The following is a 27,164-nucleotide window of genomic DNA, read 5'->3' on the forward strand; positions in this document are numbered from 1 at the left end:
TTTGTGTTACTGTGATGATGATTTGTGTTACGGTGATGATGATTTGTGTTACGGTGATGATGATTTGTGTTACGGTGATGATGATTTGTGTTCTGGTAATGATGATTTGTGTTCTGGTAATGATGATTTGTGTTCTGGTAATGATGATTTGTGTTCTGGTAATGATGATTTGTGTTCTGGTAATGATGATTTGTGTAAAGGTAATGATGATTTGTGTAAAGGTGATGATGATTTGTGTTAAGGTGATGATGATTTGTGTTAAGGTGATGATGATTTGTGTTCAGGTGATGATGATTTGTGTTAAGGTGATGATGATTTGTGTTAAGGTGATGATGATTTATGTTACGGTAATGATTATTTGTGTTCAGGTGATGATGATTTGTGTTAAGGTGATGATGATTTGTGTTACTGTGATGATGATTTGTGTTCTGGTAATGATGATTTGTGTTCTGGTAATGATGATTAGTGTTCTGGTAATGATGATTTGTGTAAAGGTAATGATGATTTGTGTAAAGGTAATGATGATTTGTGTTAAGGTGATGATGATTTGTGTTAAGGTGATGATGATTTGTGTTAAGGTGATGATGATTTGTGTTAAGGTGATGATTTGTGTTAAGGTGATGATGATTTGTGTTAAGGTGGTGATGATTTGTGTTAAGGTGGTGATGATTTGTGTTAAGGTGGTGATGATTTGTGTTAAGGTGGTGATGATTTGTGTTAAGGTGGTGATGATTTGTGTTATGGTGGTGATGATTTGTGTTATGGTGGTGATGATTTGTGTTACGGTAATGATTATTTGTGTTACGGTGATGATTTGTGTTCTGGTAATGATGATTTGTGTTCTGGTAATGATGATTTGTGTTCTGGTAATGATGATTTGTGTTCTGGTAATGATGATTTGTGTTCTGGTAATGATGATTTGTGTTCTGGTAATGATGATTTGTGTTCTGGTAATGATGATTTGTGTTGCGATGATGATTTATGTTCTGGTAATGATGATTTGTGTTCAGGTAATGATGATTTGTGTTGCGATGATGATTTGTGTTCTGGTAATGATGATTTGTGTTCTGGTAATGATGATTTGTGTTCAGGTGATGATCATTTGTGTTCAGGTGATGATGATTTGTGTTATGTTGGTGATGATTTGTGTTTCAGTGATGATTTGTGTTTCGGTGATGATTTGTGTTACGGTGATTATTAATTGTGTTACGGTAATGATTTGTGTTCTGGTAATGATGATTTGTGTTAAGGTAGTGATGATGATTTGTGTTAAGGTAGTGATGATTTGTGTTCTGGTGATGATGATTTGTGTTGAGGTGATTATTTGTGTTGTGATGATGATTTGTGTTAAGGTGATGATGATTTGTGTTTCAGTGATGATTTCTGTTGATGTGATGATGATTTGTGTCACGATGATGATTTGTGTAACGGTGATGATGATTTTTGTCACTGTGATTATTATTTGTGTTACGGTGATGATTTGTTTTACTGTGATGATGATTTGTTTTACTGTGATGATGATTTGTTTTACTGTGATGATGATTTGTTTTACTGTGATGATGATTTGTGTTTCGGTGATGATTTGTGTTACGGTGATTATTATATGTGTTATGCTGATGATGATTTGTGTTACGGTGATGATTTGTGTTACGGTGATGATTTGTGTTATGGTGATGATTTGTGTCACGGTGATTATGATTTGTGTTACGATGATTATTTGTGTTGCGGTGATGATGATTTGTGTTACGGTGCTGATGATTTGTGTTTCGGCCATTATTTGTGTTACGTTGATGATTTGTGTTACATTGATGATTATTTGTGTTACGGTGATGATGATTTGTGTTTCGGTGATTATTTGTGTTACGCTGATGATGACTTGTGTTACGGTGATGATGACTTGTGTTACGGTGATGATGATTTGTGTCACGGTGATTATGATTTGTGTCGCGGTGATGATTATTTGTGTCGCGGTGATGATTATTTGTGTCGTGGTGATGATTATTTGTGTCGCGGTGATGATTATTTGTGTTGCGGTGATGATTATTTGTGTTTCGTTGATGATGATTTGTGTTACGGTGATGATTATTTGTGTTTCGGCCATTATTTGTGTTACGCTGATGATGATTTGTGTTACGGTGATGATGATTTGTGTTACGGTGATGATGATTTGTGTTTCGGCCATTATTTGTGTTACGTTGATGATGATTTGTGTTACGTTGATGATTATTTGTGTTACGGTGATGATGACGATTTGTGTTTCGGTGATTATTTGTGTTACGCTGATGACTTGTGTTACGGTGATGATGATTTGTGTTACGGTGATGATGATTTGTGTTTCGGTGAAGATGATTTGTGTTTCGGTGATGATGATCTTTGCACTTCATGTCCACGATTTCTCATCAAACATGGTGATATTGATTTCTAATTGATGACAACTTTTTCTTATGTTTCTCCATAAACATGATGGAGATAGAATATTCTTGGCATCTTTGACGTCTCTTGAAGACATCATTGTCAGGTATACAAGCCCTTTCATTTCCGTTACGGTAATGACTCGACAGCCATAAAGCACTGAAATTGCGGTGAAAAATTGGCTGAATGAGAGATAATTCAGCACTGCTTTCATCAACTGCACCTGAAACTGCATCCCATTTGCCACATTCAGACCTGAAAATTTTAATCTTGTTCAAAGAATTTTGTCATGTTACCACCTCCTGATTCTGTCAATTATATGAGAATGACCCACTTGTGTAAATAGTCCGGCGATAAGTGAAATATTTGGGGGAATTGTGCCTTTGATGATACAAGCATGAGCTTTGGCACACTTATTTCCTGCCCTGAAGAAGATATTTAGCTCTCGGGCCATCACAGAATTGTCCTGTGGCCAAAATGGCGGCCACCGGTTATTTTACCAGTTTCTCAGGTTCTAGATTACCTCGGATATTGATTTTGGTGGCTAATCGTACATTTTCAAGGTTGAGGAATGCAGTGGTACTATTTATAACATGCTAGCAACTACCAAAATACATATATCTAGCATTCAGGGAATTAAATAATAGTAAAACCATCACATATTAGCGGAGTTATGCACATTTTCCGGAATTTCAGAATCAGCCCATGAGTTGTGTGCTGACCTCATAATTATGTTTATGTGTATTCATATATTTTGCTGCATCTTCACACAGAACGTCATAAAAACGTCACAATGATAATCTATGTTGTTAGTGCAGCTTTTGTGTACTTGTGTAGATCTAGTAACAACGCGAATCTGCATGTATATCTGGATGCTTTCAGTTGACCCGGATTGTGACTCTGGTGGCAGCCAACATATTTTCCTGGAGATTTCAGCTTATGGTAGCGTGGTGGTGGTATAACTAGTACATACTGTTCTCATATTATAACTAGTAGATACTGTTCTAAAGTAGCATGGTATAGGGACAATGGCCAAACTATACAAGGTAGTGGACCCTAATGAGCTTAGCTCATCAGGTAAACAGTGCCCCACCACAGACTGGAACAAATGTGTTCTGTGTCAGGAAGACACAGATGGGGCAGGATACAGGACCATAGCTCAGCATCTTGTAGCATTCGACAAGATCAGTTGCCTGCCAAGGACACTAAAACTGTCACAACTGGATGAGGGTCAGGGTATCAAGGCAGCATTCCGGGTTCACAAAGCCAAATGGCATGACTCTTGCAGACTGCAGTATAACAAAACAAAACTTCAGAGGGCTGAAAAGAGGAAAACACACCACGATGATGACCCAGAAACCCACAAGTTCACCCGTCAGAGCATTGAACGTGAAACTCATTCAACAGAGACATGCTTCTTCTGTGGCAAATCTGCAGCAAAAGATGCTTTGTGTAATGCATCAACATTCGAACTTGACATTCGTGTGAGGCAGTGTGCCCTCAAACTACAGGACAAATACCTCCCATCCAAACTCAGTGTTGGAGATCTCATTGCCGAAGAGGCTAAGTACCATGCTCAGTGTCTTTCCTCTCTGTACAATAAAGCGAGGGACACAAAGGCACAATAATGTAATACAGACACAGTTTTTTTTTTTGTTTTTTTTGGATATCTTGTCGAGGCTCGTGTGAGAGCGAACACACAACGCACAGCAAGGGGGGCATGAGACAAGAGGGTGGGAGTGGGAAGGAGAAAACAGTGGGGAACAGAGACATGAGGAGATCTGTGGAAGGGAGAGGGATGGGGCGGGGAACACGGGGTATACAAGATTGACATTACAGGGACTTTCAGGAAGGAAAGCAGGGAATTTGAAGGAGGTGGGCTTGGGTGGATTATCGGGGGTAGAAAAGACCAAGGGTTTGGATGGGGGATGATAAGAGGTGGTGGTGAACAGCAGTTTTGAAGGCCTGGAGGGAAGAATGGGATTGAATAGAGTGAGGGAGTTTATTCCAAAGGCAGGAAAAAAGAGGAATGAAAGAGTGAAGGTGAGCAGTGATTCGTGATTTTGGTAGTTTTACCAGAAGAGGGTTATTGGCAGACCTTGAGAAAATGTGGTGGGGACAAATCGCAGAGAGAGCATGGGGGGGGGGTGCGAGGCTGGAGAGGACAGGGTGGAAGTCAGAAAGACCATTGACCAGCCTGCGGTGAGAGAGTGAGAGGCCCAAAGACTCAGCCTCATTGCGGGAGATGCCAATGATCCGAAATGCCTTGGTTTCCCCAGCGTGAAGCCGAGAAAGGTGGGAGGCAGGAGCACCAGCCCAGAGGGGAGAGCAGTACTCCATCAGGCTGCAGACGAAAGATTTGTAAGTGGTCAGGGGCTCAGGTGGGCCGAGAAATGACTTTGCACGACAGAGGATTCCCAGTTGGCGACTGGCTTTGGAGGCCAGGTTGGAAATGTGGCTTTCCCAGGAAAGGTCATGGCAGATAGTTAGACCCAGAAGCTTGAAAGAAAGGACTTCTTCCAGAGGATTGTTGAGATAGTGGATGGGGATGGGGGGGAGTTCTAAACGGTCCCTTTGGAGAGACATAGTGGACAAGGGACGAGGGGGGGACGTAAGGAGTGTTGTTGAAAGAGTGTGGGGGATTGCAGAATAGTTATGGGAGGGTGCCGGATGAGGAGGAGAAAAGGCTCTGTGGTGCTGGGGGAGAGGGGAGCACAAGAGAGGAGGAAGAAGGCAGTTGAGGATTTGAGGAGGTGGAGTGAAGAGATGGAGGTGAGAGGGCAGTGGAAGGAGTTAGCTTTGTGGATGAGAGGGGCGACTTTGAGAAGGATGAGTGAGGGGGGTGAATGGTGGAAGAAAGGTGAGGGGGAGTTTTTGAGAGAGGTGAGATGGAGGCTTGGAGGGAGTAGAGTGTAATGGTTGCTTTGAGAGTGAGGGGTGAGAGGGGTGAGTTGGCACTGCAATTGGAAAAAAGAATGGTTGATGGAAAGTGAACATTCATAGCAAACTGGGTTTTTTTTAAAGTTTTAGCTCAGAGATGCGATTAAACTCTTTTCTTGAGGGATGCAATAAAGGCGAATTCAGAGAATGGAGAGAAGAAACGCTGTAACAGTTTGATTTTTTTCGGCAAGGTATGAAGGAAAGGTCAAATTGAGAGCAGTCTGTTTAAATAGTAGAAGAGTAGTGCATTATGATACAGTTAAGAGTACTACATGTGTGAAAGAGGAAGATGAAGCATTATTAGAGATCGTTTTTATTATTATTATTATTATCTATTAATACTGAAGGACAAATTTTGTGCTCCTCCTAAAGTCGCGTCATGCTTTTCTCAGTACTGTGACCTGGACTGAAAGAAACTTCGTACCTGTAAGAGTGCATCGCACATAGTGGCAATAGTCAACTTTCAACTCTGAAGCAGAATAAACACTTTTCGTTGAGACGGAGGCGAGGAGTGAAGAGGCAGGGGTGGGGGATGAAGAGACGGGGGCAGGGAGTGAAGAGGCGGGGGGAAAGGTAAGCAAATTTTTGGGCGGGGGTAAGTAAATTGAAAGCGGGAGACGGGGGGAAATGGGGCGGGGGATGAGTGGGCGGTGGCTGGGGTGAATGAGACGGGGTTGAGTATGAGGGGGTGGACAGGGGGCGGGGGCCCCGGCGCAAGTGGGGCGGGGAATCAAGAGACCAGTGTGTGTGTGTGCACGAGTGAAGAGGCGCGGGCGGGGCCAGGGTAATTAAATTTTTGGGCGGGGGTAAGCAAACAAGGTGGGAGGTGGGGGGGGAATGGGGCAGGGGCAGGGGATGAGTAGGCGGGGGCAAGCACGCTCTGTCCAGTCCATGTCCCTCGAGTGTGGATGAGCTGGTGAGGGTGGTTCAATGAACGGAATCCGTCTGTGACGGGGTTTCGGCGAGTTATTATTGTTTGAGAGAGTTTTCATCAGATTAGGTCATGGAAGTGTTGTTGAAAAAATTGTGAAGTGAATGATGAAATTGGATCGATAAATGCAGGGGGTCAAAACAGATCACGTGGTCACAGGAGAAGCACTTAGCTCTGGGGGGTGTATCCTCAAAAGTGAAATTATTTATTTTAAATAAGGATTGCGTAACATTTGGAAAAGGGAAGGTTGAAGTAAAATCGTGGAAGTGTGTGGTGAATTTGGACGGTAAACACAGTGTGAAGCTGCTGGGTCGATGAAAAGTACCAGGAAGAGTAGAGAGAGAGAGAGAGACACGTGGTTTCAGGATGTTTAGAGATCGAAAGGATACAAGGAAGATTATTATTTTTTGAAGAACAGGTAAGATTTGGGAATGGAAGGTTGTGGGTCGGAAGAAATCGTGAAGGTAATGGCGAGAGAGGGTCAGCTCAGTAGAATAAAGATGGTGTGCCGGTAGGAGGAAGAAGAAGAATCGAGACATGTGAGTGTGCAAGGAGAAAGGTATTTTTTTAAGTTTTTTTTTTTTAATTTAAGACAAGAAATAGTGTTTAGTTGGGAGGGATGGGGGACGTTGGGAAAGTGGGGCAGATAGAAATTGAAGGTAATGGGGAGGAAATACAAATAAACACGATCGTTCACCGAGGGAGACGATGGGTAGGCCTCAAGCACTCGGTAAGACAAGTTCGACGAAAACTCACAAAATAGCACGATTTTTGAAACAAAACCAAACTATGAACACACAGTAACATACAGTTAAAACGGGACAGATAACGACCGGAAACTTAACTTTGAGATCGACAGCAGAGAGCCCTGAAGGAGACCTGCCAACGCTCCAAACCCAGAACCGGAAGTCCAATGTCCAGAACTGTTAACCATGGAATTGCATTCGCTGGACTTGTCGCCTATATTGAGGAAGTGCGCATGGACAATATGGTTGCACCAGTGTTCAAGCTAACAGACTTGGTGAATCTGTGCAGTGCCAGGCTGGAACAACTGGGGACACACGTGACAGGGCGTGTACACTCCACTAAACTCAAGAACAGAATACTGGGTTACTTCCCAGACATGGACGCTCACAAGCAAGGTCGTGATGTGGTGCTCGTGTGCAATGAGGATGTTGGTGCTGCATTAGGGAAAGCATGTGAGCATGATGCTGACAATGATGCAGTTCATATAGCCAGAGCTTTGATCATCTAGCCTTTGATGACGTCACTAGAGCCTTCTGTGCCTTGGCTGCCACCCCAGACACCATAGACAACTGGATGGAGTCTGGAGCGATTTGTGGTATTGCTCAATGACCGCACTAGCAGCCTGGAATCAGTCAGTCGGGCACGCAATCAGCTGTTCACCGAGAAAGGTCGAGACATTGAAGGATTCCCTCCAACACAAGCAGCACTGATTCAGCACACAAAGAGGGCTGCCGACCAAGCTGGTCACTGCTGGGGACAGATGATGGTTGCAGTCCCAGAACTCCCATCCCAGGTGACTGGGGGTGGAAGAAGAAGGACACAGGTGGATGGGAAGTTCACTGGACCACACTGCCAGAAGCGACCCAGGCCTGTCAACAACTCGTACGTTGTGGATGCAAAAAGGGGTGCAGAGGACAGTGCAAATGTGTCAAGGCAGCACTTCAGTGCACTGCCCTTTGCCACTGTGGTGGACTGTGTTCTAGAAACTAACATTACATTTCATTGAAAACCTGTAATATTACCATGGAAGGCCTTACCTGGTTAATAATGGAAGGACTGTCAGAAACATGCCCTCACCACTAACATGTCAAACAACAATGGGACATGCACTATTGATTTGCAAGATACAGCATAATCTCATGAACTGTGTGCTCATATAAATAAACTACCAAATATTATAAAGGAAACATTGCGAAGACTGCATTGTACTCTCATGAATATGTCACAGTTTCAAAACATGTACAATGTACATGTATAACTCCACCAATATTAAATGCATTTATAATTTTACTATTATTTATTTCCCTGAAAGCGAGATATATGTAGTTAGGTAGTTGTTAGAGTAGTTATAGCATGTTGTAAATAGTAACACTGCATTCCTCATCCTTGATAATGTACGATTAGCCACCAGAATCAATATCCTAGGACCTAGGTAGTCTAGAACCTGAGCTACTGGTAAAATAACAATCCAAAATGGCCGCCATTTTGGCTACAGGACAATTCTGCGATGGCCCTATAGCTAAATATCTTCCTTCGGGAATGCTCTAACAGTGTGCCAAAGCTCATGCTTGTATCATCAAAGGCACAATCCATTCCCATATCTGCCGGACTAAAATAAACCTGTTCTTGTTTAATCCATTTCCGATCTGTCCATGTCTGTCTTTTCCACCATTGGTCTAGCACTGTCCGCACGGAGATAGCTTGGGAGATTGAGATTCCCGACGGTTCGGTTTGGAGCATGGCGTCTGTTTGTGGTACAGCTCAACCGCATTCAAGATCACTAGATAGGATAAGTAGCACATTTGTCAAGCATGTGTTCCCCAGTAGTGGTGGGCATGGGATCTCCAGTGAAACGGGTGTTGGATGGATGGACACGGACTCGTGGTCGCTCGATTGGCATTCATAGCCCACCGCGCCTAACCCACCTTGAGGTGAAGTTATTCACAGGGTCCTCTGTCTAACAACTGTTTACCTTAGAACACATGATCTCCTTACCCGGGAATAGTGCACTCGGCAAATGTGCTGCTGTTGGCTTGATTGGATCGTGATTAATGCGGCCGAGCTTTCCACGAGCACAATGCAGAACTAATGTGAGGGCCAATTAGTTAGGGAAAAATAACATCCGGGCTAATCTATATGCAGACATTGCTGGACAAATGGAAGAAAGGACAACCACAGCAGATTGGAAATATAACAACAATAATTTATTCACAATAAGTGAAGAGGGGTATGGGAAGGATGGAAGAGAACTCAAGGGCTTTAATGACGTCAAAGATGCAACCGGGGCAGGAAAAGAGGAAATGCAATGAAAAGAGTAATCAAGATGTACATTTACAAAAAGGAAAGGAAATGTACAAGTTGCAGACTAAGCTTAACCTATGCCTTACCCATCGGAGCGCGCGCACGCACACACACACACACACACACACACACACACACACACACACACACACACACACACACACACACACACACACACACACACACACACACACACACACACACACACACACACACACACACACACACACACACACGAACACACACACACAATTTGAATAATAATTTTATTTTACCAAGTGTAATTTTAACACAAGGACTGTCTTGGTGTTGGTCACACATACAATGGCAATAAATCATACACCTCAGAAAGGTCAAACTGAATTCAAAATAAACTCAAGCTACACCAACAACAAAACTCACTCAATACACAACATCACAATCACAACTAAATGTCAAAAATTGACAAAATTAGAATGATACAATCCCTCATGTTCACGCTCCTCTCCCCCCACAAAATAAATAAATAAAATGTCAGCAGAAACAAGTTCACTATTTATGTGGTAATGGAGTTGGATAGGGAAATAACTGCTTGAGGGGAAAAAAAAAACTATTCCTCAAGCGATTTATCTGACACCTAAGTGACCTGTATCACCTTCCAGATGGCAAAAGCTGAAACAGGACATTAGCTAGATGTGAGGCATCAGAGACTATCCTCCGCGAAGAAGGCAGCACTAGGGTGTTTCATATTGCAATTTTTTGCGCTAGTCAAGTTGGCTACCTGTCGTAGCTTTCCAATATGGATAAAAACCCCACTCGCCGATTTTTAGAATTTTCCTCCCAAAAATGGCCGCCGGCTGCCATTTTTTCCAAAATGGCGGCCTTTTTTCGCGTTTTGACACAAATCGACTCCTATACCTGCTAAAATACGTTAATGTTACTTGATATGTGTATGTTTGTAGATCATTATGATTGCTATGTCTGCTAGCAGTCGGGGACTAGACATGAGGCATCCAATATGGCGGAAAAATCCAAAATGGCGTCCAAGATGGCCGATTTTTGGCCACTGGAAAGTTGTTCCCTCCGATGTGGGTTCTAATATGTCGAGTTATAGGTTTTTGGGTGTGCTGAATTCGTTTTTATGCTCCAAAATGCAGTATATCTGTCACAGAGACGTCTGCGGGGGTCATGCTCTCCCGTTAAGAAGTAGTTCTTTCAATTCCGAAGAAGAATTTTGAATATTCTCACCCTCATTGATATCAGAAAATAACAATTAAATATTCGAAGGTCAAACATTTATTTATTTAACATGTACAGTATATTCACGTATTACTAGTATACTAATGCCATAATGAATGTTCTAATATGAATTCATGTATGTGTGCCTACCAGCCTTGGTAATGAATAATATTGGCCATGGCATGGCATACATGGCTGTAGCAACATTTCAAATTAAAATTTCCAGAGTTCAAAAACATCAATGTTCACACTTCGCTTCATATAGTTATCTACATTTTCTGAAGAGTGGATATCGTGTATCCAGAATAATTAACCTCCACCATCGAAGATGGACAGAGGTTACTGTTTTCACCCCTTTCTGTTTGTCTGTTTGTTTGTTTGTGAACAGTATTACGGAAAAACTCCTGGACGGATTTCGACGAAACTTGGTGGGGGATTTGGTATGGGCCAAGGATCATGCCATTAGATTTTGGACTTGGTCCAAAGTCCAATATGGCTGCTATGGCGGCCATTTTGAAAAATATATTTGAATTTTTGTTTTTGCATTTCTACATGTTTTGAGTGATTTCCAACCAAAAAAAAAAAAAATTTTTGTTAGAGAAATTTTTTTTTTTTTTTTTCAAAAAAATTTCGATTTTATTTGAAAAATATTTGAATTTTTTTTACATTTCTACATGTTTTAAATGATTTCCAACCCCCCCCCCCAAAAAAAATTTGTTAGAGAAAAAATACCCAGAAATTTTGCAACTTTTTTTTCAAAAAAATTCTTTTATTTTTTGGGCATTTCTACATGCGCGTCAATCTCGTTTAGTTTATTCAATCGTGGTTGAGTAGAGTCTGATCCGTTTTGACCTACAATGAATAGGATATCAGGTTCAATTAAGTGACCCAGCAGTATTGGCAGCGGAGGTTTTGCACTCTACCGAGTGCTCCCCCTCTAGTTCTGCCTGTGCCACTCAACCACTTGAAGCAAAGTTTGCCTTTGCTGTTTATCCCTCGTTTTGTCTATAAAATCCGAAATCAACTTCATTCCACGCTCTGCAAGGTCGTTAACTACGTGAACATTGTGCACATAGTTTGCAAATTTTTGGTAACCATTACTTTCTGGCCATGTGCTTTTGCAGGCTCACACATCCATTGTACATATAGTACATCATATAGTTCAAGAAGATTGAATAACCGCCACGAGTCGTCATCTATGAAACTGCTGAGACACAGGTCACTACTCTCATTCTCATCCATGGCCCGGAAATTTTGGCTTTCCTGAGCTGAGTTGATCATGAGGTAGTCTAGGTGTCTGATGCAACAGTTTTGCCATCGTTTCTCGCTCATCTGTGGGCACGTTGGAATCGGCAAGAGCGAAAATTACCAATTGTGGTGTCAAATACCATAGGTATCGATGGATAGACTGGAAAGTCGCTTCAGCCATGAGCGGTCGAATATCCTTGTAACGTACCATCTTTTGGAGAAACGCGAGGTCATTGGCTGGTGCTTTGGCGCTCAGTGGTGTTTGGAAAAAGTATTTAGCGTAAAAAAACACCGACATATTCCGATATCAAGTAAACTCACTGCTTTTCAGCAGAGTCCATCTCAAAGTGGTCTATCAGTAAAGCTAGCTTCAGGTACTATATAGCCTTGGATAGCCACCTGGCGTGGTGGTCAGCGCTGGGAATATGAAACTGGAACTGAGGAACGTATCCCCCAAGCCAAGTAATCAGCAATTCTAGTAACTCGCGATAGTCATCCCTCGGGAAGGTTTTATCTTTATGACGTTCTAGTGCCCAGAGTAAAACTTCTTCGGCTTCTTCTCTCAACCAATCTACGCAACTAGTCCAGTCAAACTTGTTCAGATTTTGATAGTCAATATTAGGCTTGAGATCGTGCCAGCTTGATTTGAGTCTTTTAAACAACTTGACACCCGGTTCCTTCGTATCACCCGTGACCGTCTGGACTACATGCTTGACATGTAGCTCTGCCATGTGGTGACGGCATGCTAACCACAGCACCAGTTTCTCCAGGAAAGTTTATATAAGGGCACAGGCACCCCTCCACTGCCCTGTGTTCGAAGCAGTCGTATCAAAAACGACACCTATAATGTTAGATGTCAAATTCCACTCGGTGAGCAAGTTCGATACGGCGAACTCCTGGGATGATCCCGTTCCATCAGGTATTTCTGGTACTCCTAAGAGCTTTTGAACTACCATACCATCTGGAAGTGTTCCCGAGATGTATACGCAGCATCGTTCAGACGATTTACCTTCTCGCACTTTAACGATTTTGCCGTCCCAATGTGCAATCATAAATTCTGGAGCGTTGAAATTATCCTTGATGCTTTGAGCTTTTTCTAGTCGTTCCGTTCTGGCTCTTCGCCATGCAGTTGTAACAGAAATGTTTGTCTGGGATACAGGAACTTCCACTGCGTTCATACAAGATGCAGCAAAGGCTGCACATTTACTAGCACTGAGGGCCAGTCTATCGCTAGTGATGGACACATTCCCCATCACGTCTACACGTCTACACGTCTCTTTTTCTCTCTTGCAGGAGAAACCCATTCAAGTTCACTTCCGCTTTCACTGTTGCTATCACCGGATAACTCCACTCTTATTTATTCGGCCAGCTTCCTCTATATTTTCACAACTGCTACGGACATCTCCTGCCTTTGTACTTTGCCGTCTATTATCTCGACTTTCCTGCAGTTTATCTAAGCCAACAAGTGAGCCTCTCTGATCTCTTTCCAGTTGCTGTTGCAGATAAGAATAATCCGATTCCCACTCCGTTATCCCAGATTGGCGAAAGATTTCTCGGACATTATTCTTAGTTATATTGAAGGGTTCGCCTAATCTCAATTTGAATTCAGCCTGACGATCTAAAAAGTTCTTGGTCTGTTTCCTGTCCTCCCTCTTACTCAACCTTTCAACTTCTTTGAATTCATCATAAAGATCACGAACTTTTTTCTCAATCTTAGCCGTTGATATGATGATTTTGAATCTTTCTTGTTCAGTTCCTTTCTGATTTTTAGAAAACTTGCCAAATATAACACCTATACCAAAATGGTGCCGACAAACTTCCCGGATCTCCGACGCAATCTGTTTAATACCAGTCTTAAGGTCTCGATGATTGAATGACAGGAGTCGTTTGATTACCGCTTCCGTTTTTGGAAGTTTCGCATTAGAAAACTTATCGAGAGGTTTGTGGACAAGGTAGTAACTGCAGTCGTATGTTCTCGGAGTATGCCGGATTGTATGCTCGTTTGCAGTCTCGTTATCGTCCTCTGTATCGGCATTGATTGGATTTGAGCGTAGATTTCTTGACTCTGGTTGATTACGTAGATTTGTTGGTGCCCTCGAACTGGTCCTGCGGGGTTGTTGTAATTTATGTAAAGGTGGTTCGCTCTTGCTCCGCGACCCCTTTGGACGACCACGGCTCCGTTTTGCATCCGTTTGTTGATCCATTATCGTTTCAAATTATCTGAAAATACACAGAAATTTTCATGTGATTATTAAGCAAGCATTGAAACATTGTAGCCAGGGACGGTGTTCTGATTTTGTTATTTCCTGCAATAGATCACATGTTAAACCAGAGTACTAAATACCAAATCATGTTTATGTATACACAATACACATTTACACATATAGCAACACACAGAGGCAAAATGTCTTCATTTTGTTATCATTTCATGCTGTCCTCTTGGAAGGACTACTCTCAATAACGATAGCTAGACCCACGTAGATATCTCTGTGACAGATATACTGCATTTTAGAGCAAAAAAAATGAATTAAGCACACCCAAAAACCTATAACTCGACATATTAGAACCCACTTCGGAGGGAACAACTTTCCAGTGGCCAAAAAGCAGCCATCTTGGATGCCATTTTGGATTTTCCTGCCATATTGGATGCCTAATGTCTAGTCCCTGACTGCTAGCAGACATAGCAATCATAATAATCTACAAACATACACATATCAAGTAACATTAACGTATTTTAGCAGGTATAGGAGTCGATTTCTGTGTCAAAACGTGAAAAAATGCCGCCATTTTTGAAAAAATGGCTGCCGGTGGCCATTTTTGGGAGGAAAATTTGGGAGAAAAATCGGTGAGTGGCGTTTTTATCCAAATTGGAAAGCTATGATGGGTAGCCAACTTGACTAGCGCAAAAATGTTGCAATATGAAACACCCCAGGCAGCACACATCTAACGATCCTACCAGCAGTGCGCACAACCCTCTTGAGCTGAAGCTTCTGTTGCTGCATGTAGCTGCCATACCACGCACACAGAGAAAAATTCAAAACACTTTCCATGGTGGCCCGATAAAACTGGATGAGAATCTCCCTGCGAAGGCCAAATTTCTTTCACTGCAGCAAGAAGTAGCGGCATTGCTGAGCTTTCCTAACAATAATGTCTGTTGTTGTGATCCCACTTTAAATTACTGGTAAAGCCGCTGTCACACTGACGTTTTAGCCAGCGTATGGCAAGGTCTCAAAATGTATGTAAAACGCTGGCGTACGCTGAACTATTGGTGTTTTTTTAAACTTTTGGGCGTATAATAACGTGTTGGACGTATGCATAACGTATTAGTAACGTACACAGAACGTTTTAATCATATATAGATAACTTATACCAACGAATGCTGAGCGTGTTGTCGGCATTCACAACCTATGCCCAACGATAGTCTAACTTATGCATAGCGCGGCAGCGTATTGCCAATGATCATGTGGCGTAGGCTATTCATAGGCTGCGGCTCGACGATTCAAATCATAATCTCACTAGACATCGAAGTGTGAAGCCGCTGTCACACCTTGACGTTTTAGCCAGCATATGCCAACGTATGAAAAATTTGCCGAACCAAGCTGGCACACGTCGAATACGTTATGGGTAAGTTTTGTATACGTTAATAGCACGCTGGCATACATCGTAGTATGCTGGCATATGTCGAGAAATTTTCAGCATGTTGAAAATTTCTCGACGTATGACACACATTCCGCATACGCTGGCATAAGTTGTTGACACACTACGCGATCGTTGACACACGTCGACATACGTTACTTGTACGTTACTCATAAGTCGAACACGTCAATGTAATGGTTAGCGTCAGTGTTCCAGTCTCCCTGGGTTTTTTTTTCTTTTCTTCGGTGTGATGGTGATGTTGACAATTTGATTTCTAGTGTGGTTATGATTTAAATCGTTGAGCGGCAGCCTATTAATTATATTATATTATAACCGCACTAGAAATCGAAGTGTTAACATCACCGTCGTACCGAAGAAAAGAAAAAAAAAAACAGGGAGTCTGGAACACTGACGCTAACCATTACCTTGACGTGTTTCGACTTATGAGTAATGTACAAGTAACGCATGTCGACGTGTGTCAACGATCGCGTAACGTGCCTACGACACGTTACTCATCGGTTACGCTAAACATTACCTCGATGTGTTTCGACTTATGAGTAACTTACAAGTAACGTGCCTACAACTTATGGCCAGCATTATGCGGAACATGTGAGTCATACGCTGGCATACGTCGAAAAATTTCAAGCATGGAAAATTTGTCTAACTCCTTGGCGTACTACGACGTATTCCAGCGTGCTCTTAACGTATACAAACTTACCCATAACGTATTCGATGTGTGCCAGCGTTTTAGCCAAATTTTGCATACGTCAGGCATATGCTGGCTACATCGTCAAGGTGTGACAGGGCTTTTATGGTTGTACCTCGAAGTTTAAAGCAGTCAACAATTTCAATAACTACACCATCGATGGTAAAGGGGTCAACTGAACTTTTCCTCCTATGAAAGTCAACAACCATCTCGTTAGTCTTTGCAGTATTCAGCTCGAGGTTGTTGTGTTTGCACCATGACAAACCCATTAACTTGCTGAAGGTATTCTGACTCATCAGAATTCACGCTAATACCCTCATGGTCTTGTCATTGGTAAACTTCACGAGCTGCATTGACTCATGATGAGACACGCAATCATTGGTGAGAAGGGAATAGAGAAGAGGTGACAGTACGCACCCTTGTGAGGCACAAGTATTCAAAGCAAGAGTCTTGGACAACTCATTGTTAAATTTTACTGTTTGAAATCGGTTAAGGAGAAAATCCCAAATCCAGTAGCAAATTGAGGGAGGAAGGCCAAGGGACTGGATTTTATAGATATATAAAAAAAAAGTTTCTGAGGGACAATTGTATGAAAAGCAGAACTAAAATCAATAAAAAGAATACGAGCGTAACAATTTGAAAATTCAAGATGCTGAAGAACAAAAGCAGCAGCATCATCAACCGAACAATTTTCCCGATAGGCAAATTGAAGAGGATCAAGCCTCCAGGTGGTGATAGGCTTAAGGTGCTTGAGAACCAAATGCTCAAACACCTTCATCACCACTGAGGTGAGAGCCACGGGTCAATAATCGTTGAGCGTTGTCATCTTCAATTTCTTTAAAAGAGGGATAATAATGGAAGATTTAAAATAAAAAGGCACAATAGACTGTTGCAAAGAACTGTTGAAAATACAATCAAAAACAGAAGAGAGCTTTGGTGAACAATGCTTAAGATTTGCAGTAGAAACACCATCAGGACCCGCTGCTTTTCTGATATTCTGTTTCCTGAAAAGATGCCTCACTTCAGCCTCCTCCACAGTAAAAGGCTGAGGAAGCAGTGAATCAGCAACCAGGAAAGAAACTGTAACAGGTGCAGCATTCTGGCAATTAAAGCAGCTGAAGAACTCCTTCATCTTGGTGGGAAGCTTGGGGTCTTCAATATTTGTGACACGATTCTTCTCCTTGGAAAGAGAAATATTCCGTAAACCTTGCCAAATAGCTGGAACATTATTGGTTAAGAACTGGTTCTCCAGCTTCTGTCTTTACTCTGATTTTCCCTGTGAATCTCCATCTGCACATCGTAGTTAGCTTTCTTGTACAGAACTCGATCACCGCTCTTTTGTGTTGCTTTCTTTACTTTCAGCTTTGCCAAAAGACCACTTTTAAACTATGGTTTGTCATTTGTCCATGATTTGATATTCTTAGTGGGATGCAGAAGTCTTTGCAAAAACGAACATACGACATGACTATATCAGTGTACTCATGCAAGTCAACACAGGCACCAACGAAAGAGGCCCAATCAGTACAATCAAACAACCTTGTAATTGTTTAATGGAATCCTGGTCTCATTGTGTAACAATGCAAATCTGTGGTTTAGCAGTTTTAAGTTTCTGCTGGTAAGATGGTGTCGGGTATATCATGGAGTGATCAGAAGAGCCAAGCAGGGCACAGGAAACAGCATGATAAGCATCGCTGAACCTACAAGAGCACAAGTCCAGCATTTTACCCTCTCTGATCGAACATTTCACTTGTTTATACTTTGGGAGCTCCGATTCCAATGTAGTGTGATTAAAGTCTCGGAGAACGAGAACATGACAATCAGGGAAAGAGTTCTCAATTGAAATTGCATGATCAGCAAGCACCTGGATAGCAGTCGGAGTATGTGCCTGTGGAGGAATGTACACAGCCACCAATACAAGCGAGAACTATCGAGGCATGTAATACGGTCCGCGCTTGATAGTTCGTGTTTTAATGTGAGGTGTGCAAAGCGTGGATAAAACACTGGAATCATTGCACCACTTTTGGTTTATCAAAAAACACACTCAACCTGCCTTGGATTTACCAACACAATTAAATAAATGATCGGCTCTATAGAGTGTGTAGCCAGGCAGAAGAACGGCAGAATTGAGGATGGAAGGGTAAAGCCATGTTTCAGTGAAATACTGTAGTACACGGAGCAACCCTTAAAATCTCGTTTCGTTTGCACCAAATCAAATAATTGGTCGATTTCTTTATTCACAGAACGAACATTGGACAGAAACACAGCAGGGAGCAGAGGGCAAAGATAACGTGTACGAAATCGTATCGATACACCTGCACGTTTTCCCCTCTTACGAGCGTGCCATTGTCTGAGGACCAGGTCGGCAATGCGCTGTGGGTGTTGAAGCCACTCCACCTTAAGACTCCAGCAGGTCAACACGGGATATATTGTGAGTACAAACCCATACTCCTGTCATGGATACGAATCAAAACAACTCAATCATACTTGCACATTCAGGCAACAGAATCAGGTATATCCTGATTACACCCAACACCGAGTCACCATTCATCAGCACCATGATGTCGATACATCATTTTACAGTCTACAGAATCATGTGAACACAATTTCTAAAGCAGGAACGCATGTTTTCAACAAATAGTGTGTATTTTAGCTTGTTCTAAGGAAAAACAAAATATTTCACAAGAGAAACCTAATTCATTCAAAAACAGATAGATTTTCCTAATACAAGCGTTTTAAACAATATACTAGGCTGTTCTAAATCACTATTCTAATGCAGAAACATGTTTTTAATCAAATGGTGTATATTTTAGTTTGTTTTAAGCAAAACTAAATGGTCTACACAAGAAACCGAATTCACACAAAACGGTTGAATTTGCCTAATGCAAGCGTTTTTAGCAACCATTAGATTTTTCTGACCCTGTTTTTTGTTTTGTATCACTTTTACAATGCAGAAATGTGTTTTTTTTTCATCAAATATTGTGTATTTTCGCTTGATGTAAGCAAAAAAACAAACATTTTAAACAAGAAAACTTATTCATGCAAAAAGGGTCAATTTTGCCTCACAGAACAGTTTTTAACAACACAATAAGTTGTTCTGACCCTGTGTTTTCTTCTAAATTACTATTCTAATACAGAAATGCATGCTTGTTTTTTCAAGAAATAGTGTATTTTTGCTTGTTTTAAATGAAGCAAAATATTTCACTGAAAAACACTTGTACAAGAAACCAAGTTCGCACAAAAACGACCTGATTTGCCCAAAGTAAGTGTTTTTAACAACACATTAACTTGTTGACACCAATTTTGTTGGACAGCACGATTCCAATGCAAAAAGTTGTGTTTTTCATGAAACAGTGTGTATTTTAGCTTGTTTTGGCAAAAGCAAATATTTTACACAAGAAAACGAATTCATGCAAAACATTGATTTGCCTAAAATAAGCTTTTTTTCACAAAACATTCGGTTGTTATGACCCTGTTTTTTGTTCTGTATCACTCTTTCACTGCAGAAACGCATGGTTTTCATCAAATAGTGTGTATTATTGCTTGTTCGAAGTAAAACGAAATATTTCACACAAGAAAACTAATTCATGCAAAAACAGTTGAATTTGCTAGTTGAAAATATACAACACATTAGCTTGTTCTGATCACGTTTTGTATTCTGTATCACTATTCAAATTCAGAAACTCGTTTTTCATCAAATAGTGTGTATTTTAGCTTGCTCAAAGGAAAACAAAATATTTTACACAAGAAACCTAATTCACACAAAAACGGCTGAATGTGTACTTCAACCGTTTGTGCTATTTTTTTGAAACTGTTATGTGGAACTTGTGCTATTTTTTTGAAACTGTTATGTGGAACTTGTGCTATTTTTTATTAGCATTTTTAATAAGTCACTTGTGCTGAACCCGTTTTTTTGTTCCAAATCACTATTCTAACGCAGAAACATGTATTTTTCAAGAAATAGTGTGCATTTTCTTTCTTTTTTTTCCACATTGAAATTGTGAACGAGAACAAAAAAATGGGGTCAGAATAAGTCGTTGTGTTAAAATTGGGCAAATACAACTGTGTTTTTGCATGAATAAGGCCCCCAGTGTAAAGTGTGTTTCGCTTAGTTCAAGCTGAAATACACACTAATGTGATGATGAGAAACACGCATTTCTGCACTGCAATTGTGATTCAGAACCAAAAACAGGGTCAGAACAAGTGATTGTGTGAAAAACGTTTCTATTGGGCAAATAAGACTTTTTGAAAGAATAATGTTCCGAGTTTAAAATGTGTTGTTTTCGTTAGGATAAGCTAATATACACACTAATGTGATGAGCAACACACATTTCTTCATTTGAATTGTGATTTAGAACAAAAGAAAGAGGTCAGAACAAGGCATTGTGTTAAAACGCTTATATTGGGCAAATGAGCCTGTTTTTTTCATGAATAAGGTTATCAGTATAAAATGTGTTGTTTTGTTTAGTACAAGTTAAAATATACTACATTATTTGATGAAAACACCTGTTTCTGCATTGTCATTGTTGTTTTGAACAAAAAAAAACGGGGTCAGAACAAGTCATTGTGTTGAAAAGGAAAAATATTGATGGACGCACGGAAGGAAGGACTGACTAATTGACAGGACGACACAATTTTGGGTTTAAGAGCTATTCTCAATTTCGTCGTAGACTTGCTCGTGATACAGACGTCATGTTTTTCATTAATTAATTCTAGTTTTGTTTTGAACCAAAACGTATACATGAACAGAGCAATGTAAATAAAACAAAAATGTAAATGATGAAGTTAATTTAATTCTTCTGGTTCCGGTTTTTGAGGCAATGGATGGTTCTCTGCCGACTTTCTCAAAGATAAGCTTCCGGTCATTGTTTGTCGCGTTTTGACTATTTTGTTTACTGTGTGTTCCTAGTTTGGTTTTGTTTCAAAACAAAACAAAACAGGTTTTGTCCTTTTCTGCCCTGCCAATCCCACTCTGATCATGAAGGTTTTCACCACACACCTTCACAACCTTTTCTTCAAACTTTTCCTTGACTCTTCCCCCCTCTTCCCTAATATTCCAAAAAAATAAAGTAAAATAAAAGAAGGGTCTCTTTCAATGTTTCAACTTCCCCTCTCTGCCCGGTTGTTGTTCTTCTTCAAAATTTTGTGTTCAATTCGACCTTTCTTTCATCTCGTGTCTAAAAATTCCATCTGCTACAACGCTTCCTTTCTCCACTCTGTCAATTCTTCTGCACGACATAAACCTTCCAATTTATTGAAACAAATTTCTGACCTGCAAATAAAAAAAACACATTTTGCAATACTTGTTCATCTTCCTTTATTAATCATTCTTTTTTTTCCCACTTCAGTGCAAATTAATCCCACCTCCTAAAATCTACCTCCTCCTAACTCCTCCATGTTATACCCCTTCTTACTCCTTGCATCTTGCTCCCCATCCTAGCATCTCTCCACTGTCCTCTGTCTTACTAACAGTTCCCTCTCTGATATCCCAAGCTGTTTCGTTTTCAAATGTCTCTCACTCTCATTCAGCACACTGTTCAATATCTCGAACACGCTCTCTCTTTCCTCTCATCACATCTCCCCCTCTTCCCACCCCTCATATCTTGTTCCTCCCTTTGCCTGCTTCAACCTTTACCATACCACTACCCAGTCTCATCCTCCCCTCCCCATGACCACACCTGCTCTCATCTCCCTCCCTCTCAAAGCTTCCGCCTAATTCAGTTTCCTCCTCTCCTCTTCAAAGCAAATTTCACTCTCTCCCGCCACTCCACAAGCTTTCCCCTCACCCTTCTCAAAAGCTCCCCCACACCTTTCTCCCTTCTCCCCCAAATGTCCCTCTTGCCCCTCCCCTTTAAATCTCTCTCCTCACCTTCAAATCCCCCGTTGCCTCCCCCCCAACACTCCACCTTCTTAAAGTGGAATCTCCCTCAAATCTTCCCCTCTCCCCAATCCCTCAATTTTTGTTCCTCCCCACACCTGCTCCCATCTCCATACCTCTACTCGGTCTCATCCCTCCCCTCTCCCTCCTCCCACACGGCCGTGCCTGCTCTCATAGTCTCCCTTCTCCCTCAAAGCTTCCTTCTCACCCCTCCCTCACAAATCAACTGCCTCCTCTCTTTTCAAAGCAAACTTCTCTTTCCCCTCACCTTTCTCAAAAGCTGTCCTCACACCTTTCTCCCTCAATTCTTCCCACTCACCCTTCTCCCTCAACTCTCCCCCTTCCCTGTCAAATCTTGTGCCTCACTCCCCCTTCTCAAAGCTGCCTCCTTTCACATCCACAAAGCTGCCTCCTTCCCCCACCCTCTCTCTTTCAGCTCATACCTCCACCTTCTCCAATCTCCCACTTCCCTTTTCCCCCTCTTATTACTCTCCACTGCTACTTATCCCTTCACCACTGAGCCCTTTGTCCTCCTCTCCATTTGACCCTCTCCCCTCGCTCTTCTATAATATATCATCATCTTCAAGCTCTTCTACAAACTATCAACAACTCTCACTACATCCACCTCTCCTCCCTCACACTACCCTCCCCTGCACCCAAAGCCTCCTCCCCTTCCTCTTCCTTAACAGTGTGAACCTCAAACATCTGTGGCCTTCACTCTAACCTGACTGATCTCTCGACACAGGTTGCCACTGACAAACCAGATGTAATCTGCTTCACAGAAATTCTCTTCCTTCAAGGCGTCTCTGACGCCTTAGTTTTTCTCCATGTTTACTCCCTCCTCCGATTTCATCGATCTAAGCCTCGTCCTGGTGGCGGAGTTGCTGTCTTTATCAAAAACTCTATTCCTCATTCTCCATGCATTCCCCTTACTCCTCTGCACCCCCAGGAATACCCCTGGCTATGGCTATGACTTCCCTTCCACTCCCACCTCTTGTGTGTTGTACCGTCCAACAAATACTGACGATTCCATTTACATCTCGCTCACCGAAAACATGGACCAACTTCTATCTTCTCATCCAAACTCTCTCTTCTTCATATGCAGTGACTTCAATTGCCATTATGACAGTTGGCTGGGTGTGGGTACCTCTCTCACCTGCCATGGCACTTCAGCAAAGGACTTCTGCAACTCATTGGGACTGACACAATCTGTCAACTTCCTGACCTGGATCTTGGTCAACGGTACTTCATCTCTTCTGGATTTGATTTTGACTAATTTCCCAGAAAATTTATGTTGTTCTTCTGTTCCAATTGGTTCATCTGATTATATTCTGATTAAAGTGGTGCTCTCTCTCTGGCTGCTAATAGAGAGCTACCTCAATGCCGACGAGTCTGGAATTTCACTCAGGCTCTCTCTTTGCGACGAGTATGGCATTTCACTCCGAAATTTGCTCTCTCTCATGCACAGATATATCTCATGTTGTCTTCAGTTGTCATACCCTTCCTCCCACCCATGGTACACTGAAGCTTGTGGTGAGGATGTTGTCCTGAAACGACTTGCTTTCACCTCATGGAAGGCAAATCTTTCTCAACTCAAATGTCAAACCTGTCTCCCTCCTCCAAATCCGTGTGGCGTCAAGTTAAGTCTGTTTCAGGTGTATGTTCCCCCTCCATTCTCTCCCTTACCTTAAATGGCTGGACAGCTGACAATGCATGCGAAAAGGCTGAATGCCTAAACTCTGTGTTTGCTTGTTTATCTTGTGTCCAAAACACATTGCTTTCTCAATCTACCTTACTAAGTCACACCTAGCTGTTCCTGGACTCTGTGTCCTTTTCTCCTGACAAGGTGGAGAGTTCGCTGTCAAACCTCAACTCAGAATCTGCATCCGGTCCAGATGGCATCAGCCCTCGTGTTCAAAAAACCTGCTCCTCTGCTCTTGCTCACCCTCTCTCTGGTCTATTCACCCTCTCATTTACTCAAGGTCATCGGCCATCTGCTTGGAAATCAGCAAACATTACTGCCCTGCATAAAAAGAAGATGAAAAAACTGATCCCTGCGACTACAGATAAGACCAATCGGCGTGCTCCCAGTCGCAGTAAGGTCATGGAATCAATCATCGCTTCCGACATCAAATCATTCCTCTTCTCCAATGACTTGATTTCCGACCATGAATTTGGATTTATACCAGGTCACTCAACCCTGGACATCCTGCTTCTGCTTTCAAATAATGGATGGAGATCCGAAATGCCAAACATGAGATCAGAGCCATCTCCCGAGACATGTTGCGAGCTTACGATATGGTCTGGCATCCTGCACTGCTCACCAAACTCTTCTTATGGTATCCAAGGCAATCTCCACTTATGATTAACAGACTTCCTCTCCTGTCGTAGTCAATGTGTGGCCCTTAATGGAATTCTCTCATCCCCTCTTCCTGTCCAGGCTGGAGTTCCTCAAGGCAGTGTTCTTGGCCCTGTTCTTTTTCTGGTTTTAATAAATGATCTCTCCGACTCTCTGGAAAATCCTCTTTATCTCCTTGCTGATAACACACCCTCTGCCGTACATCTCTCATCCGTTAGATCGGCAGGCAGCAGCCTCTTCACTCCCTGCAGACCTGGATAAAATCACAAGCTGGACACAGACTTGGTACATGTCTTTCAATCCGGACAAATCTCACACCCTCACCGTGTCTCTTCGAAAGGACCGTGTGGACCCCCCCCCCCACCAATATACTTTCTCAACAATCCCCTTGAAGTCCTTTCATTCAAGGTTTTGGGTTTCACCATCCGCCACGATCTTTCCTGGGAAAGCCACATCACCAAGCTGGCTTCCAAAGCCAGTCACCGACTGGGCATCCTATGTCGTGCAAAGTCCTTCCTTGGTACACTTGAGCATCTAACCACTTATAAAGCTTTAATCTGCAGTCTGATAGAATACTGCTCCCCCCTCTGGGATGGTGCTCCTACTTCACACCGAGCTCGACTTCATGCTGTGGAAACCAAGGCTTTTAGGATCATTGGCATTTCCCGCGATGAAGCCGAGTCTTTGGGTCTCTCACTTTCTCACCGCAAATGGGTCGGTGGTCTTTCTGTCTTCTGCAGTCTCCTCTCTGGCCTTGCCCCCCCCCCATCCTCATCTCTGCCTGTGATCTGTCCCCCTATATTTCCTCAGGACACTCATGGTCCACCAAAAGAACCCCTTTTGGTGAACCTGCCAAATTCAAGAATCACTGCTCACCTTCACTTTCATTCCTCTTTTTTCCCGCCTCTGGAACAAACTCCCACACTCTCTTCAATTCCATTCCTCTCTCCAGGTTTTCAAAACGGCTCTTCACCACCTTGTCATATCTTCCCCCATCTAAAATCTTGATATTTTCTACCCCTGTTAATCCACCCCAAACCCACCTTCAAATTCCCTGTTTTCCTTCCTGAAAGTCTAAAGTGCCCATCTTCTTTATCCCATGTATCCCACCCCATCACTTTCCCCTCCACAGATCTCTGATTGTCTCTGTTCCCGACTATTTGTGCTTCCCTCTCTTCCCCCTCTTGTATCCTGCCTTGTTATATGTTTCTGTATATTAGCTCTTACACCAGCCTCGATATGGAATACAAAAAAATAAAAATACAAAAGTTGCCTGTTGAATGCTATGCATGAGCAACATATATCAACAAAAATAAGTCGTATAATTTATCGTAACTCACCATAACCAGAACAAATTTGACTTGTAATTGCTCCAAATTGAAGCCTGCATGTTCATTATCATTACATCTACACACAGCTGTATATCGAAACCTGATTCACGACATTTGCGACAAATGATGTGACGGTGTTGTTTTTGCATGACCGTGATAACATTTCGAAGTATGACGAAGGGGTAGTATTCAGAGGCACGAGAACTGGCTTCAGTCCTATTTCGCGGTTTTCCACACCATTTCTGTAGGTTGGAGAAGCATTGGTTTAGGTGGGTGAGCACACTTCAACACAGCTGTTTGGAAATGTATTATTTTCAAGCGTAGCTGAAGAGCATCGCTTGTTGGTGATAAAGCTTCCAGCTTGCCAGGTTTGGGAAAGAGACCATGCCCTGTTATATTAATGGAGTCTTTTACAGCACATTGTATATGTGACAAACAAGCCTCTCTGCCAGCTCAGCTTTCTTCCTTTTAAACTCGTCTTCCCCCGAGGTCTTCAGTAGGTCATGATTTCCCTTGAAAACCTTCCATGTTATGCGCTTGGAGTGATTTGCAAAGAAACGTGTGGTATCACACCCAGTTCGGCATGGAAAGACAAAAGCGCAGGTGCTGAGTTTGATGGTAGACTATTAAAACACTTCAGCAATGGGAATGTATTTTCTCTTCTTTTTGGAACGCTGATCACATTTCCCATTCAATCATCATGTAACTTTGTTGAGAAAAATTCTCCATATGTAGGTGTGCCCCAACTTTGAAAGTTTCGTGTTAATTGCTTCAGCGAAAACTAATTTAAAAGCAAATAAAGGTGAAAAATTGAGGACAGAAGAAAAAAAAAATGTGAGGGCCTCGGTTGACGTTCCACAACACGGTCAAGGGTGGTTGTAGAATGCCCATCACTACGGCAGTAATAATATGTCTATTGTGCTTAAGATAAATAATGAGCTTGTCACACCGTTTTCTGTTAACAGGGGAATTTGACAAGGAGAGACCTCTTGCCTTGTTCTCACCCTTATTTTCTTAATTGGAAAGGTTTTTTTTATAATCTCCTGTACTGCCATGACATGACCACCTCCATTGGAGGATAGTACATTGGATTCTCCCTTCCAATCATTTGCTTCACCAATCACCAGTTTTCAAATCTCTTTGTAGATGAGTGTCCATTTGGTGACAAGCCTGAACACCTTTTTCATTTATATTGAATGTCAACAGTACACTCCTTTGTTTCTTTTCTCCTCTCTGTCAAACAACTGCTGGTTTCCTTGTGCTCTAGAGTCTAGATTAACCGGGTTTGGTTTTTTTCACCTTGAATGATCTATCAAGGTGTTTACATACAGTATCATATACATGCGGATGATATCTGCGTGTTTGTGCAGGACTTCAATGATATATTCATGCCGTTGTTCATCCTTATTCAGATGAAGTAAATTTTAGCAAAATGAGTAGCCTTTGGCTCAGCCCTTCTT

The 27,164-nt window shown here is 42.0% G+C and overlaps 1 protein-coding gene and 1 long non-coding RNA gene across 4 annotated transcripts in view; one reads left to right on the forward strand and one right to left on the reverse strand.

The window, feature by feature from the left end:
* LOC147015710 (uncharacterized) overlaps positions 1-27,164 on the forward strand; it is a 173,893-nt gene that overhangs the window by 9,200 nt on the left and 137,529 nt on the right. For 2 of the 3 annotated variants that reach the window (XR_015049805.1, XR_015049806.1), the window contains exon 2: positions 18,380-18,567. This is a non-coding gene — a long non-coding RNA (uncharacterized LOC147015710). Of the gene's footprint in view, positions 1-2,473; positions 2,519-18,379; positions 18,568-27,164 lie in introns of all 3 variants that reach the window. The other variant, XR_015049804.1, reaches the window with a different exon arrangement.
* LOC147015711 (G protein-coupled receptor kinase 5-like) overlaps positions 9,213-27,164 on the reverse strand; it is a 243,326-nt gene continuing 225,374 nt past the window's right edge. The window contains exon 16 of the mRNA XM_085848149.1: positions 9,213-14,017. Coding sequence (XP_085704275.1) covers positions 14,009-14,017 — 9 coding nt within the window. The 3' untranslated portion in view covers positions 9,213-14,008. The remainder of the gene's footprint in view (positions 14,018-27,164) is intronic.

Source organism: Eptatretus burgeri, chromosome 12 (genome assembly GCF_056783735.1).
Source record: "Eptatretus burgeri isolate ZD-2024b chromosome 12, Ebu_testis_v1, whole genome shotgun sequence".
Classification (NCBI taxonomy): Eukaryota; Metazoa; Chordata; class Myxini; order Myxiniformes; family Myxinidae; genus Eptatretus; species Eptatretus burgeri.